The following is a 14,393-nucleotide window of genomic DNA, read 5'->3' on the forward strand; positions in this document are numbered from 1 at the left end:
TCTGTTGTGCTGAGGAACTGTGCAGCCACATGGTGAATTCAACTGTGGTTAAATTAACATTTTTACCTTTGCCAGCTAATTTTTAACTTGTTCACTTTGTCAGTGCAGTTTACTGTGTAGCTACATGATTGTCAGCACAAAAGATAGGAGCAGTAGCAGCCATGGGGCTGGAGAGGAACGGTGTATTTTGACAAGGATAGTACTTCATGAGCTTCTTTAAAGATTATAAAACCACACATTTAGCATCTATTTTAGGGTGAATTACATTGCCTTGACTATAGACAGCCCAGGGAAATAGTTTAATTCAGTTAATTTAGTTCACTTTAGTTATAGATGGCTGAAGCTAAGATAAATGAATTTTGCATTTTGTCAGTTATTCTTAAGTCATTTAACATGATGAAAAAATTGGGAACTCAAAGCTATTGTAATTTTCCATTAAAACAATTGATTTGCACAAAGTGAACAAAAAGCTGCTAGTCCAAATTGCTAACAGTTACATTGAAAATGTACTGCTGTGACAGGTTTTCTTCTCATCCATGTGCCATTGGTTATAGTTCCTACTAATGTGTTTAGCAGAACTCTACTGGGCTGTGTAGAAACTTGATTCATCCACAGCAAGAAGAGAAGCATGCTCCAAAGTTGGAAGTGGCAATGTTCTGCAGTCTCAAGAATATTATTATGTCATTAAATACATACATGCTGTATTCTGTGTTTAAGATAACCAGCAGAAAAAAATCCTAAGGATTCTTTTGTTGATTTCATTACAAGAACCAAGACACCTTCCTGCTGATAGCACTTACTTACATAAAGGACTGGTTCCAACAGACCTAAGCATCATTCATGCCTTTTGCTTCCTGCATGCAACCTTTTCTAATTCAGCTTTGCGTTACATGACAGTTTTCTTTGTTTCAGGCCCCATGACCAGACAAATGCCAACAACAGGAGCAAACATTTTAGTGAAAATGAACACTCACTATTCCTTAGTATAAAACCAGTTAGTTTTATGAGTTTGTACTTCCAGTGGGTAAATTAGTAAATACAGTTTGCTCTGGAGCCTGACATTTGATCAGTTGCATGAGAATATTAAGTGCTGTGCTCTTGCCAAATCTTTTAGCTCACCTTTTCTGCGTGTCATATGCCAGGCAGAAGAGGATAAAGCAGATATGGAAGAGCAGTAGGCTGGGACAGGGGCCTGGCTTTGGCACGCTGGATTGCAGTGACTCTCCCACCCTTTGACTCTACTGCTCTTCACCCATAATTTTAAGATTTTTATTAAGACTGTGGGAGGAGTCAAAAAGATTTTTTTCAGTTTGCTAAGAAAAATGTGATTTGACTGTATATTGGTATTTTCAGCAGGATACCAGGAGGGCAGACACAAGAATAAGGGTTTATTAGAAGGGAAGTCAGGGTAGCAGGAATAAGTAGAGGATCTGTTTGTAAGACAAGGAGAAAGTAAATCTTGGGGGAGGATTTTGGCATTTACTGATCCAATGAATGAGCACATCTTTCTTCTGTATACCTGTGTGGCGATGGAGAGAAACAGAACAAAGTGCACATACTCCTGGTGTGTGTTTGAAGTAACAGTGTAGCTCACTGATATATGATAGTGCTATGGTACAGTGACAGCTCACTGTAGAAAAGCCTAACTAATATATAACCAAGTAGTAGTGGAAAAACTATTGGGAAATTGGCTTGACTCTGGTTTACCTTTTGGCACATCTCTTAAAAAAACCTAAGAACTTACTAATTTTAATATGCTTTAAACTGGTAGTTATCACTGTAAGTTATCTATGCTCAGCTTTTCTTCAGTTCCAAGTGTAAAGTTGAAAAAATTTTCAACGAAGAGACAGAATACTCTTTCTAAATTTTAAGGCTTTTAATTGAAGGAACATGGTTTAGAAAGCAGAAATTAATAGTCTGGAAGAAAACATACATATATAGCTATTTTCGATATCTAATGAAATCCTGGAATAGAAGATGGCTATTTCTATTATGGAATATGGCTCAATATGCAATTTTTCATTGAATCATTCTGTATTGATCTAGCTGTTGAATTTTTGAGCCTTTCCAGTATATAGTGGTTCTGAGTAAGCTTCATATGTCAAATTTCCATTCTAATTATGGGGAAAGAGTTGTCTAATGGATTCAGCTGCATCCAGTATAAGAGAGGCAGATTACATTCAGTAATTTTGGCATTTTAAAAATAAGGTACAAAATGGTATTGTAGAGTACTTCAAAGTACATGAAAGATAGTCTGAAAACTGTCCAAAAATTTGTTCCAGGAAGTCACTGAGCTTGTAAAAATAGCTTTAACATTTCTAGGGTATACTTTGAAGCTGCAAACATTGGTCAGCCTGAGGCTACTAAAGGAAAACAGATCTTGTTTGATTTTTCAGTCTAGGTAGTAATGATAATGTCTGGAGAAAAGATGGGAGGTCCTCATTTGTTAAGACCCATGGACATGGTCTGTCTATGTTTCTTGTCAATGGCCTCTAATTTGTTTCAGTTCAGGCAATACCCATCATAAACTTTAACTTTTGTGTATTTGCTGGTCTACAAATCCACTTCTATGCTGTCCCACAAACCTGGAACTTTGTCTTGCCCACAGCATCCATGTGTCCTTCCCAGTTTTTTTTTAATCACTTCTTGTAGCCACTTCTTCAAAGAGCTGTGTGGATATTAATGACATTACATTATCTTTTAACCTTCCTGTGCTCTCAGGAAAACACTTCTCTTTGTTTCTTTTTTCCCCTGCATCTATTCAGATTTCTGTCTATTTTCATTATCTTTGAAGAAGGAAACATTTTGCTAATTATGTTTGTAAGTCACCTTAACCAGTAAAATGTCATGTTTTCCATACATGTCTAATTCAGAAAAACTGTGGCTATCTGTACTACCAGCAAGTGTGGCCAATGTCTTGAGCCTGTGATGTTTAATACGTCTGTGCCCTGGCAAAGCTGTGGGAGAAGTCTGATGACCAAGAGAATGTGTATGGACACACACACACGTAAATCTGTTACACTTAAAACTGCAGTCTCTCTCTGAAGTTGTTTTCTCTCCTCTGACCCGGCTTCTCATTATGTTTTTTTCTTGATAAGAATTGCCAGGTACGAAAGAAAGAGGAATTTGGAAAGATAAACAGAGCAGATATCAAACAAAGCTATTTAGCACAAAAGGAAGATGATCAGGCCACAGGGTTGCTGTTCAGCAGTGTAAAGTGTAGATGCCCAGCTGTCACACCCAATGTCCCACACATTCACAGTGCCATATGGTCGATCTGCCCTGTTGAGAACCCCGGGCTTACAGTCCTGTGATCAGATGCACATTGGCAAACCTCTGTTCTGATACTAAGCTCTTACTGGAGTTAGGACACCCAGAGAGGTGCGAATCTTCACCAGTACAGATCCTGACTGTAGAGTGGGAGATAAGACTGCATGGCATAAGATGTGATGGCGGAAAAAACCTGAAGCTTTTAGAGGGGAAAAAAAGACTATCCACAAGACTGAGAATATCACAGGGCAGTGTAAACCTGATTTTGATAAGATTTGCCCTTTGCTGGAACATCAAAGTCAATAGGTCCCCAAATGATGCAGTTCAGAGAACCAAACACAGGAACCAGAAAATGGCTTTATTACAGATAATTTCAGTTTTAAATAACTGTAACATTTTATTAACTTTCTAACATCAGAAAATAAGCAGGCTGCTGGATGCATGGAAATACACACACACCATAACTAAATCGACTTATTTGAACTTCCATATCTCATTTTGAAAAAGCAGCAAATGGGTATTTGTATTCTTCTGCTTTGATATGTTAATCATTATTCAGCAGCATTTGTGTGCACAGCTGCACAGTAGCTTAGTGGGGATTCAGTATAAATTTAGAAATGTTTCCTGCAGACAAAATTCAAAATAAGAGAAGTGGGTAGGCTGTACTTGTCTATAGATACACAGCTATAGCTATAGGTATATAGTTAGTCTATAGCTACAGATATGTAGCTGTATAGCTTTAGATACCCAGATGTATTTATCTATATAGCAGTTATGCTTGTATATACATACATGGGATGAGAGAGAGAGAGAGAGAGAGAGAGAGAATATGGACACAAACTGGAACGGAGGAGGGTTGCTCTGACCATTACAAAACATTTTTTCACTGTGAGGGTGACCAAGCACTGGCAAAGGTTGCCCATGGAAGTTGTGAAGTCTCCATCCTTGGAGATATAAAAACCCATCCAGACATAGTCCTGGACAGCCTGTTCTAGGTGGCTCTACTTTAGCTGGGAAGTTGGTCCAGACAACCTCAGGAAGTCCCTTCCCACCTCAACCACTGTGTTATTTTCAGCATTCACCATAGTAATAGGATCCCTATTGCCATTGTGTAAAAGTTACAAAGGTTTTAATCAGGTGGTCCTTTCAGCATCCTGTGAGTTAGAAGTTGGACTAATTCTTTTTTGTAAAATGTATCAGCATCTTATAGGTGGGAAGCGAAGGCTGAAAGCAAGCTTTCAAGTGGGCCGGTTCATTGATTTCCTTGGCTTCTTTAGAAATTCCAACTTTTGCATAGACTATGGAGCCTGAGGTTATAAATCATAGGCAACAGAGAAAGAGAAGTGAATTTTGATCTCCGGGTCCCAAGTGAATACTCTGAGCTTCTTCTAGAACTTTTATGTTGCAAAGTAATGCATAAACTTGTAAAATCTCCTCTTAAATGTGATTTCAAAGCAGCTCACTTAAATAAGCAAAAAATTGTAGGAGTAAGGACTCTGGAATGAACATGTTACAAGAGAATGAACTGGCAGACTTATGCTAGATAGCTTTATATGCCTATATTCTTCTTCCTTGGACCTTCCCTATTTATTTTTTAAGCCAGCTGTGCTGTTCACTTCCCAGTGTAATGCTGTTTCTGTCAGGTGGGAGAATAAAGCACTGTTGAACTATCAAGCCCAAAAATAATACACTTAAATGAAAATACACAGTTATGGTAGGCTTTGATTAAATTTATGTGATAGGATTATTTTTTCCCATTTTAATTTCAGTTTGATAGTATGAGTCAGCTAGACCTACAGCAAGTGAAAAATTGGAAGTTGTATTTGCAAAGAAAAAAATTTTTTTTTCAGTTTTTCTCATTTCAGTAATAGAAATATTCTACTTAACGGTATTATTTTTGTCACAGGTTTAATCAATTTTATCTAAACCTGTTTTCAAAATTGTTACAGAAATTTTAGCTAAAGGCAACATGGAACATAATTCAAGAGTTATACTGAAATTTATTTCCAAGAAATTAAACATTATATTGGGCAGATAAATTGGGAAATAAAGTAGGTCAGTGTTGTAGAGCTGCTTTGGCTTGGACTGTAGACAGATCAAAGTGTACATTAAAAATAGGAAATTAGTTTAGAAGGCAACAGTGAAGCTTAAAAACCCAAATAAAAAATCATCAGCATACCTGAAATGTTTTCCAATTCTGGCATGTAAATCCAGGGCCACACTTAGAGCTTTTACTTTCAAATTTCCTTTGGTCTGAGTGGGAGATTACCCAAATACAGAATAGTGTTTTTGAAGAAAGACAATTCTGTCACATACTTAGAGTTTTTGTAAAGTTTCCAAAACTTTAGTGAGAGCAATTCTTGAACAAGGCTAATGTTGAATTCTTATTTTGATAGCAAAAACAGACAGCGCTTTTGGACCAAAAAAATGGACAGCTTTCTAATTGCTTTTATTTTAGTAAAGCCAAATTTGTGACCTGCATTAACTGCAAATGTAAGACCATTTTCACATGAAATAATATATACCTTTGAAAAAATATGTACCTTTGAAGTTAATTAGAAATCTTCCTGCCTTCAGTACTCATCGTCTTGTTTCTTCCATGTGAAGCAACTGTGACTCAAATTACAGTTGAAAGCACATTTTTAAGCATTCTATTAGGTGATATCTTTGTACCTCTACACTCTTCTCCCCCCCTCAGAGGCTATGAAGAAGATATTTCAAGAAAAGGGGATCTTGGCAGGAGAAGAAAGAGCTTTTAAACCACATCTGACCTTCATGAAGTTGTCAAAATCAATGGAGCTACGTAAGCAGGTGAGCTCACATTTCATGTAGATCAGCAGCAATCTAGAAAGTTTAATTTGGAGACGCACAAAGGTGCTGCTTAGGCTGTAGCATCATACCCTCTACTTTGTAACCAGCTGAAGAGGTAAGACTTTAAAAATATTTATTTTATTTAATAAAAATAATGTAGTGCATCTACTATATAAACATTAGTCCTGTACTGTAAGTTACCACTCTTGATATTCTCAGTACATTAATATCACAGTCTGTTTTCTGTTGTGAAATTAGGCAAGACCAAAGGCTGAAAGTACTTGTTAAAAATTACAGAACTCTAATTAGGGTGTAGTTTGTATACGCATGCTGTTTGTTTGCAAAGTTTTGTTTCTGTATAGGAGAAAACAAGCAAGTAAAAAGTGAAATTTCTATTTGGATTATGCATAATAGGCAGACTGTCAGTTCCCTCTACTGAATATGCTTTGGTGAATTTCAGAGTAGCGAGGAAACCCATCTTCTATATTCTCTCTTGCAGGCAGTTATTTCTTGCCTATTTATTAGGGTTTTTTGGACAAATTACAGAAATACATGAAAGTAGGTTATAACTGTCATAAGAATATATAGAAGCAATACTAGTGGACCTATTTTTATTGCATACTAATTTAACTGTAATACTGTATTGTATTATCTAACATAAGGTACGTCTCCATAAATTTTTTTTGTTGACCTTGTATAGAATGTTTTATGTGATCCTTTAACATTGTCTAGGAAAATAATTTTCAGAAAAAATATTTTAAATTGGAATTAAATTACATAATGTTAATATTTTAAGTTGATTTTTTCCTTAATACTGGGCATTAAAGAAAAATACTTTAAAATTTAATTAGAAATATCTAAAAATGCTGAAGGTGCACATTTTAATTAAGTAGTATTCTGAAATCAGTAGGCAGAAGGCAGTGAGATTTCAGATACATAAGAAATTTCAAGGGCACACATACTTGCTCTAAAACAGAAATAAGGACTTATCCACAGGATGCAGGTGGATGTTATAGATATGGATGCAGGCATATTATAGATATTAAATTTGTGAGCTCACATCAGCTTTTGCTTGTATTAACAGTTTTTTAAAAACACGCATTTTAAAAATCCACAGCTCTTCTAGAATATCAGCTGTTCAGTAATTTAACTGTTTGGTTTTAACATCTAAAACAATCAGGGTGGGGTTTTTGCCATTCTGTTTTCTGGTTGTTTTTTGGCTGGTTCTTTGTTTCATTTGTATTTATCTACCTTCCATGAAATATTAGCCAGGATGCCTACTTTCTGTGTTATGATATTCACTGCTGCTGACAGAACCAGGTCAATGTCATTCCAAATCATCTTCCTTAGCCCTCTATAATGCTGGATAACGCATATGGTATTCTAAAGATATACTGTATAGAAAGATACTGTGTATTAAAAATCTGTAAATTTTTCTCTGTCGATTCAGTGTCAGGCATAAGCATTAATCTTTACTATAATTTTTTGTTTCATTGTGTACATGCGTTTAGTTAGATAGTTTCGTGCCTTTACTGAAAGCGGTAAATACAAATACGAAACGTAAAAGGAATGATTATTTCACAGTACGTTTTAATACAATGTCTAGTTGCATTTTGAGATCATACAAGAATATGAAAAGCAAGGAAGGGAGAATGAATGAAAATTACATGTGAAAGCATATGAAAGACCAAACAGTAGTAAAGTGGTTCAGTACAGTTCTCAGCTATAGCTTTATAACTATATTAATTTTTAAATGTAAGTTTCCTTATTTGAGGCAATATTCTTTTAGGTCACTCTCCTCACAATGACATCTAAATTCCACCAAATTTATCTTTTGGGGGGAAAAAAAAAATCTTTTTTTTAAACCGTAATATAGCTTTAGGCAGTTTGAAATGCATTTACTCTGAAAAGATTTTAACTTCCCCAGAGTTAAAAATATATTTACAAAACAAGGAGTTTGAGAATTCAGAACTAGGAAAGATCTCAAGAAATAAGCTTTTCACTTTGAAGGCACAGCATTAAGCTAAAAATGGTAAATGCAAAAAACTTGGAAACAGGTATTAATAAAGGATAAAAGCGTGAAATAAAGTTCATTAGAGAAGAGCTATATGGTTTACTGTACCCCTCTCAGCTTCTTAGATTAAAGGACTTATCTACCTACTCAGAAGAGGGAGCAACCCATTCTTCATGCTTAGTTGGACGTTCCTGAGATCAGATGCGCCACTGAAAACTTCCCAAAATCCTTGTGCTTCTAGCTGTCCTTGTGGAAGGAGATAAAGAGATATAATTTACTTGCACATGTTTAGCTATTTCCAGAATTATTTGAATGATAAGAATCTTGGGTTAGTATCATTATCTTCTATGCAAAGAACCTAATGAAACACAGTGAAAGAAGTAACTGGAGTTTTGCACTTGAACATAACATTTCTATTTCTGCTTCCCTCACTTGCCTGTTAAGTTGCTGCAGGTCAGTCACAACCCCTCTGTTTTTCATTTGTTCAGACTCCTGTTTGTTTCAGGGTGTGCTGTGAGGCACACTTCATAAATGCTGTATGATGCTGGGAGGTGCTTTGATATTTACTGCTGCCAGAACTGCAAATACTGTTAAATGAATTTCATAAGTAGAAGATGACTGACAGCTAAATTAGTCTGATGGCATCTGCTTAATTAGTACAGAGTATATACTTAGCCTAGACAGTGGCTGACAACAAAAAATGCCAAAAATATAATTTATGAATCTTTAGTATATTATCTTATTTTCTATGGTATATTTTTAGAATGCTGGATGTACAGATAGTAAAAGAGAATATATTAGTGAGAAAACACTTGTGAGCATTCTACAAGGCCTGATTCACTGTTACCATTCAACTTCAATGGTAACATCATCGAGATGCTAGATATTATTTTGCAGACAGTATTATTATGATTGCACTGGAAACAGCATTAAATGCATGATTCAGTAATTTACTATTGTATTTTTTAAAGTAAATTGTGTTAAACTTTTGTCACTCTCCAGTTTCATACAGATATAACATAAGGTGCTTATTTTGTAGTAATAATAATAGTTTCCTTCATTACCGAGGAGGAAATTACACACTGAAACAAACTCAAAGCAGTGTCTCCAACTTCAAAAATTTTTGATGTGTTCTCACATTCATCTTTTTGCTATCTTCAGGTAGACATACCTGATAACACGTTTAATACTGATAATTATGAAGGGAATTAATTTTTTGTCATGTAAATTTTCTCGTAGTTTATGTGACATTATTATTTTTGTCTTCTTGAAATCCCATATAGCTGTGTGTCTGCTGATGTGTTTATTAGCCATAATATAAGCAGTTAGAGCAAGTTTTGGCAGACAATAAGCTATCTAATGTCTCTTCTGTCTTATTTACATGAGGAATCTCAAGCACCTTGCTGCAGGAAAGGTTATTACTTTGATAGTACTTAGATACGGCTCTTGGGCCATTAATTTGTTAATGTATTTTTCCTGCATATGCATACATTCAATACTGTGTTCAATAAAGATCCTCTGCATGACAAGAGAAGTGAAAGGGAATCCTCCTTTCTGATATTATACCTCTAATGTTAAGTTTTACTTAATACTTAAAAACGGAATAGAAAATGTGATTTTCTCTCTTACATTCCTAGATTTATAATTTTGATTTTATTTATATCCATGTGGCATAGACACATAGTTGTATCATACAGGACCTTAGAGAAGAGAGTGATTCTCAGGAAAACCAAAGCACTTCTCAGTTCCTGGTGATTCTGACTTCCAGCATTCTTTTTATAATAATTGCTGAGATCTCTGGCATTTTGGACAGAAATGATGGTATAAGAAAAACCACAGAGTTCGTTAAATCCCTCTGTATTTCCATTTATCAGCCTCTTTGTCAGTGGTTTGTGTTGTGACAACTGTTACTTGCTAATACAAGCATCTGAGGCACATACTTATTTGGAATCTTTGATGCTGATCCTAAAATGGCTTTAGCACAATACAAAACAATAAGCATTTTGCTTTCACAGTCTTCTAAGACCAGTAGAAATGTGTTGTGATTTTTCTACAGTATATTTTTTTAATCTGTGGTTCTAACAACAGGGACAAAAAATGCACAAACTGGGTGACCCAAGAGCTGAAAGAGGTTCTTAAATTCTCTTCTTTCCTTCTTTCTACACTCATATGGTACACCATATTGAAGCACTTGCTTTAAACAAGAAGAAGAAGGAAGGCTTTAACTATAGACGGTTTGTTAAAAGCTAAATGTACTGTGAGGTGTTATGTTACAGTAAGCATTCTTTAAATTACCAAACTTTCCTACTGAACATAGTGGATAAGATGCAATCTATGCATTTACACATACCCATTACAGGACTGAGGCTGCAGAAGGTAGCACCTCCTTACTCAGGAACTCTTCCAAGTCCACATGGGGATCATCAAGGTCTAAGCAAAGAAACTTTTCTACAAGAGACTTGCATTTTTCCACCCGATCTCCTTTTGAAGGATGATCAAGACATTTGATAGGTTTTCCATTGCGAATCAGTTCTGATATTTCCACTCCTCTTTCAATAATTTTGGCTGGCATTCCTGCTAATGCTGCAATGTTGGCAGCATGACTAACAGTGGAAACGCCGTCTTTGATCTGATAGAAAAATATCAACTCATCTCCATCCTGGTGGGTCTCCATGGTCAGATACTGCAGAAGAGGTGTGTCAGGCAGGAGTTCTAGCTGCATTAAACTGTGAAAATTAGTGGAGACAAAGACCTGTGGACACTGTGTTCCTTGTCTGATCCAGTACCTCAGGACAGCAGCCAGAAGGGACAGGCCATCCAGTGTGTTTGTCCCTTTACCAAACTCATCAATAAGTACCAGGGACCTCTCTGTGGCATTGTTTACGGCCTTTGCAACCTGGTTAAGATCAATCATGAAAGTGGAGAGCCCTACAGAAACCGATTCCCTACTGTGGATTCTTGTGTAAATGGCATCAATTACTCCAATCTCTGCCTCTGCTGCAGGGACATAACTGCCAATTAGAGCCATAAATACTATAAGACCTACTTGCTTTAAGTAAACACTCTTTCCAGATGAGTTGGGCCCTGTGATGATCTTTATTCGTCTGGTAGCCTCACCACTGTTCACAGGATTGGCCACGAAAGTCTTTGCACATAGTTCCATGAGTGGATGTCTTCCATCCTTGATGTGGAAGCCGTGGCGGTGAGTAAAGTGAGGTCGGCAGTAGCCATTCTCCCGGGCCATCGCTGCCAAAGCTAGGAGCACATCTAGGTGTGCAGTGTACTCAATCACACTGTTAAGTACTTCAGACTTCTCCAAGATCTTTGTCTGCAGCTGGTGCATGATAAGTGTTTCCTGGTCTCTGATCTCACAGTGCAAGTCACCCAGCAGGCTGTCTAGCTCCTTAGTCCGAGCACTTCTGTAGTGCAGTTTATCGTTTGACAAGAACATGAAGTCCAGGCCTTCAATTTCAAAGTCACTCTTTTCCACCATATCTGGTAGCCGTGGAATGGAGAGAAGGAACCCAATCAAAGGAATGTAGATCACACAACAGGAAGGAATATGATCATCCAAAGTCTCCAGTTCTTTTCGTGCCACTTCTGTAAGAAAGTCTGACAATCCCATCAGCTTTCGTTTCTTCTCATCAATAGTGGCATCCACATTGGGTCTAACAGTGAAGCGGTTCTCTGAGAGGCTGCCTTCAAAGTCTACCACTTTGCTGATTAGATTAGCAATGTAGTGCAGATCATCAGTGAAGACACGTGAAATAGTCTGAAAAAGTTCAATAGTGTTGGGCAGAGAACGACACGTGTCTCTAAGGCACAGTGCATTGTATGCTGTTTTATAGAGTGCTTGCCAGTCACTAACTTTTGTGTTGGAAAGAGTCATTCTTTTTAGAATAAGAGACACATTTTTAATATTCTTGAGGCAGTTTTGAAGAGTGAGGACTATTTCATGGTTCTGAGCCATCAGGAAGAAGCTGATAACATCTAGCCGTTTGTTCAGCTCTGTCAAGTTCCGAGTAGGTCGAGTGAGCCACAGCTTCAGAAGTTTTTCTCCCCATTTGCATCTGCAGCGGTTTAAAATTCCATATAAGCTGAATCCTTCTTTTAGTCCACTGGACAGCTTGTACACAGAAGGATGGATATCACTTTTAAATATCTGCAGGACACAGTAAGTGTCTTGGTCCATATTCACAGTATCTGACAGCACAAATTTTTTAAAGGCCAAAATAGGAACTGCTATACTGCTGTCTTCAAGCTCAACTCCAACCCTTCTCCTGTCTAGAAACTTAAGGAGGCCCCCTAAGGCTCGTATCATGAGTGGGCTTTCAAAAGGGATGACTGAGGACAAGTAGAGAATTTTCTCTGTTGCAGTCATATGAGATGGGATAAATGGAAATTGCCTAGATAGGATCCTTTGCTTGCTGACTTCTAGACCAAAATCTACATTAGGAAACAGGACAATTTCTGGTTTTCCAATGTCTTTATCACCAGCAGTAGCTGTTAGGTTGGTCAGGAATTTGGCAATATTCTGGTCCTGTTTTGCACTGGTCACTATGCATTGAGGATTAAGTTCCCCAGTCACTTTTTGCAGTAGCTTGAGGTCTTCATTATCAGGTATCTCAGGCATGAAGTAGACTGAGCAATCTTCTGTATCATAATAAGTAATTGCCAGCTGCCCTGCATACCACAAAACAGACATGTATGTCTCAGAGCCCTCTTGGTCCTCTTGCTCGGGCCCAAGCAAGGCATGGCTTGTGGCTGATGTGGCACTCATTCTGTTGGAGAGAGATATTTTTCTTTACAACTCATCCAAAAGGTCCTGAGAAGCAACTGTAATTGACAAGAGGAGGTTAACACTCACTCTTCCAACTCTGGAGAAACTAAGAATCTACCAGTCATTAACAATAAATGTTCAAGTGGAAAGATGCAGCCAGCATCTGAAAAGATACAGCTGCCATCTGCTTCCAAGCAAGGTGTAACAGAGCAAACTACCAGCAATGCTGGATTTACAGTTTTTCTTTGCATTCTTTATTTTTTTAAAGTATGTATATATGCCCATCTGCCCGGGGGGCTGGGAATTGAACCCGGGTTGCAGCGGTGAGAGTCCTGCACTCTAACCACTAGACCACCAGAGCAGATGGAGCTCGTCAGCCCTGTAAGGCAATCCATCTAAGGTCACTCTAAACAAACCTACGTCCTGGGGACCTCACTGCCACTGTCCAAGTTTGCTTGGCCCCGGCAGATGAACCTCAGGATTAAAGGGTGGGCTCAGTTCAGCGCAAGCTGTGTCTCACCTAAAAAATCCACTGCGCAGGCTCGAAGGGTTAATGACCTTTCCCAAATCTTCGCTCGCGAAGACTGGCCATTATATATGCCCAAATACCCATAAATACAGTCATGTACATGGGCATGTATATATCCATGTACAGAATCATCCTCCCTCAGAGGTATGTGAGACACGCATGTGCTGACCTCAGCTCCTCACAGCAGTGCAGCCCATAACCTGGCCATCATTTCAGGGTCCCAGCCCAGTATTTATGTAGTACTATCACACAGCACCATTTTCTATACAAGTACATAAGGGATCAGCCATATTAATCCCCTGTCACCACCCCACTTGCAACCCTCTCTCACCTCTTCCCCCTCTACTCACCCCCCTCACCACAGGCGGGCAGCTCGTCTGGGCTGCTGCCTCTCCTTGTAGCCCAGAAGTGTTCTCCTGACCCCCTTCCTCTGTCTCTCCCCGCGCTCAGGCTCCCCCTGCCGCCGGGCCCCCTCAGGATGGCCGAGCCGGCCCCCTCAGGATGGCCGAGCCCGCCCCCGGAGCCGGGCCACCGCCCCACCGCCCCGTCAGCCCGCCGCCGCCCCGCCGCACATGACGGGCCTGTCCTGGCAGAGTCCTCCGGGCCCGCGGGAACAGACCCTCAATTGCACGCGGCCTTCCGGCTGGGTGGAAGCAGCCTAGCGGCGTGCTGCGTTTGCGGTCTCGTACATGGGACTCGAGGCTGCTTGCATCTGTGTTAAGGTCCATCACCACTTGAGCCCTCTTTCCCCCTGGTCCCACACCTGGTTCCAGCCCCTGGCTCAGACTGCCTGTTGGGAGCAGCCACGGGGACTGGGGTTTCACTGCAGGCTGGGGACAGCAGGCTGCACCTTCGTGGTGTGCACACAGGGGAGGCATAGGCAGAGTTAACAGACATGGCAGGGGTACCAAAGGCTGTGTCGCTGGTGCGCTGCCAGGCCTGCAGGAGGTCCTCATGCCATGCCTCTCTAGGCCCACGTTACACAGCCA

The 14,393-nt window shown here is 39.0% G+C and overlaps 2 protein-coding genes across 6 annotated transcripts in view; one reads left to right on the top strand and one right to left on the bottom strand.

The window, feature by feature from the left end:
• Window positions 1-14,393, top strand: part of AKAP7 (A-kinase anchoring protein 7) — an 87,380-nt gene that overhangs the window by 21,593 nt on the left and 51,394 nt on the right. For all 3 annotated transcript variants that reach the window (XM_017829049.1, XM_017829056.1, XM_017829063.1), the window contains exon 6: window positions 5,969-6,081. In XM_017829049.1, the coding sequence (XP_017684538.1) occupies window positions 5,969-6,081 (113 nt within the window). The remainder of the gene's footprint in view (window positions 1-5,968; window positions 6,082-14,393) is intronic.
• On the bottom strand, window positions 6,953-13,881 carry MSH5 (mutS homolog 5). Of its 3 annotated transcripts, none has more exons than XM_017829035.1 (3): window positions 13,755-13,849; window positions 10,446-12,876; window positions 6,953-8,341 (listed from the first exon to the last, which is right to left on the bottom strand). In XM_017829035.1, exon 2 carries the CDS (start codon window positions 12,873-12,875, stop codon window positions 10,449-10,451), a length of 2,427 nt encoding a protein of 808 aa, XP_017684524.1. In that variant the 5' UTR covers window position 12,876; window positions 13,755-13,849; the 3' UTR covers window positions 6,953-8,341; window positions 10,446-10,448. The 3 variants fall into 3 exon arrangements, with proteins under 3 accessions (XP_017684524.1, XP_017684518.1, XP_017684507.1); XM_017829029.1 differs by having other exon boundaries at window positions 6,955-8,336; window positions 10,446-12,931; window positions 13,755-13,881; XM_017829018.1 differs by having other exon boundaries at window positions 6,955-8,341; window positions 10,446-12,931; window positions 13,755-13,881.

The sequence above is a fragment of the Lepidothrix coronata genome, unplaced genomic scaffold (genome assembly GCF_001604755.1).
Source record: "Lepidothrix coronata isolate B3197 unplaced genomic scaffold, Lepidothrix_coronata-1.0 Scaffold5, whole genome shotgun sequence".
NCBI classification, from domain to species: Eukaryota; Metazoa; Chordata; class Aves; order Passeriformes; family Pipridae; genus Lepidothrix; species Lepidothrix coronata.

What these genes read in the sequence shown, in the direction of transcription:
- MSH5 (XM_017829035.1), bottom strand. Translation starts at nt 12,875, where the DNA reads ATGAGTGCCACATCAGCCACAAGCCATGCCTTGCTTGGGCCCGAGCAA.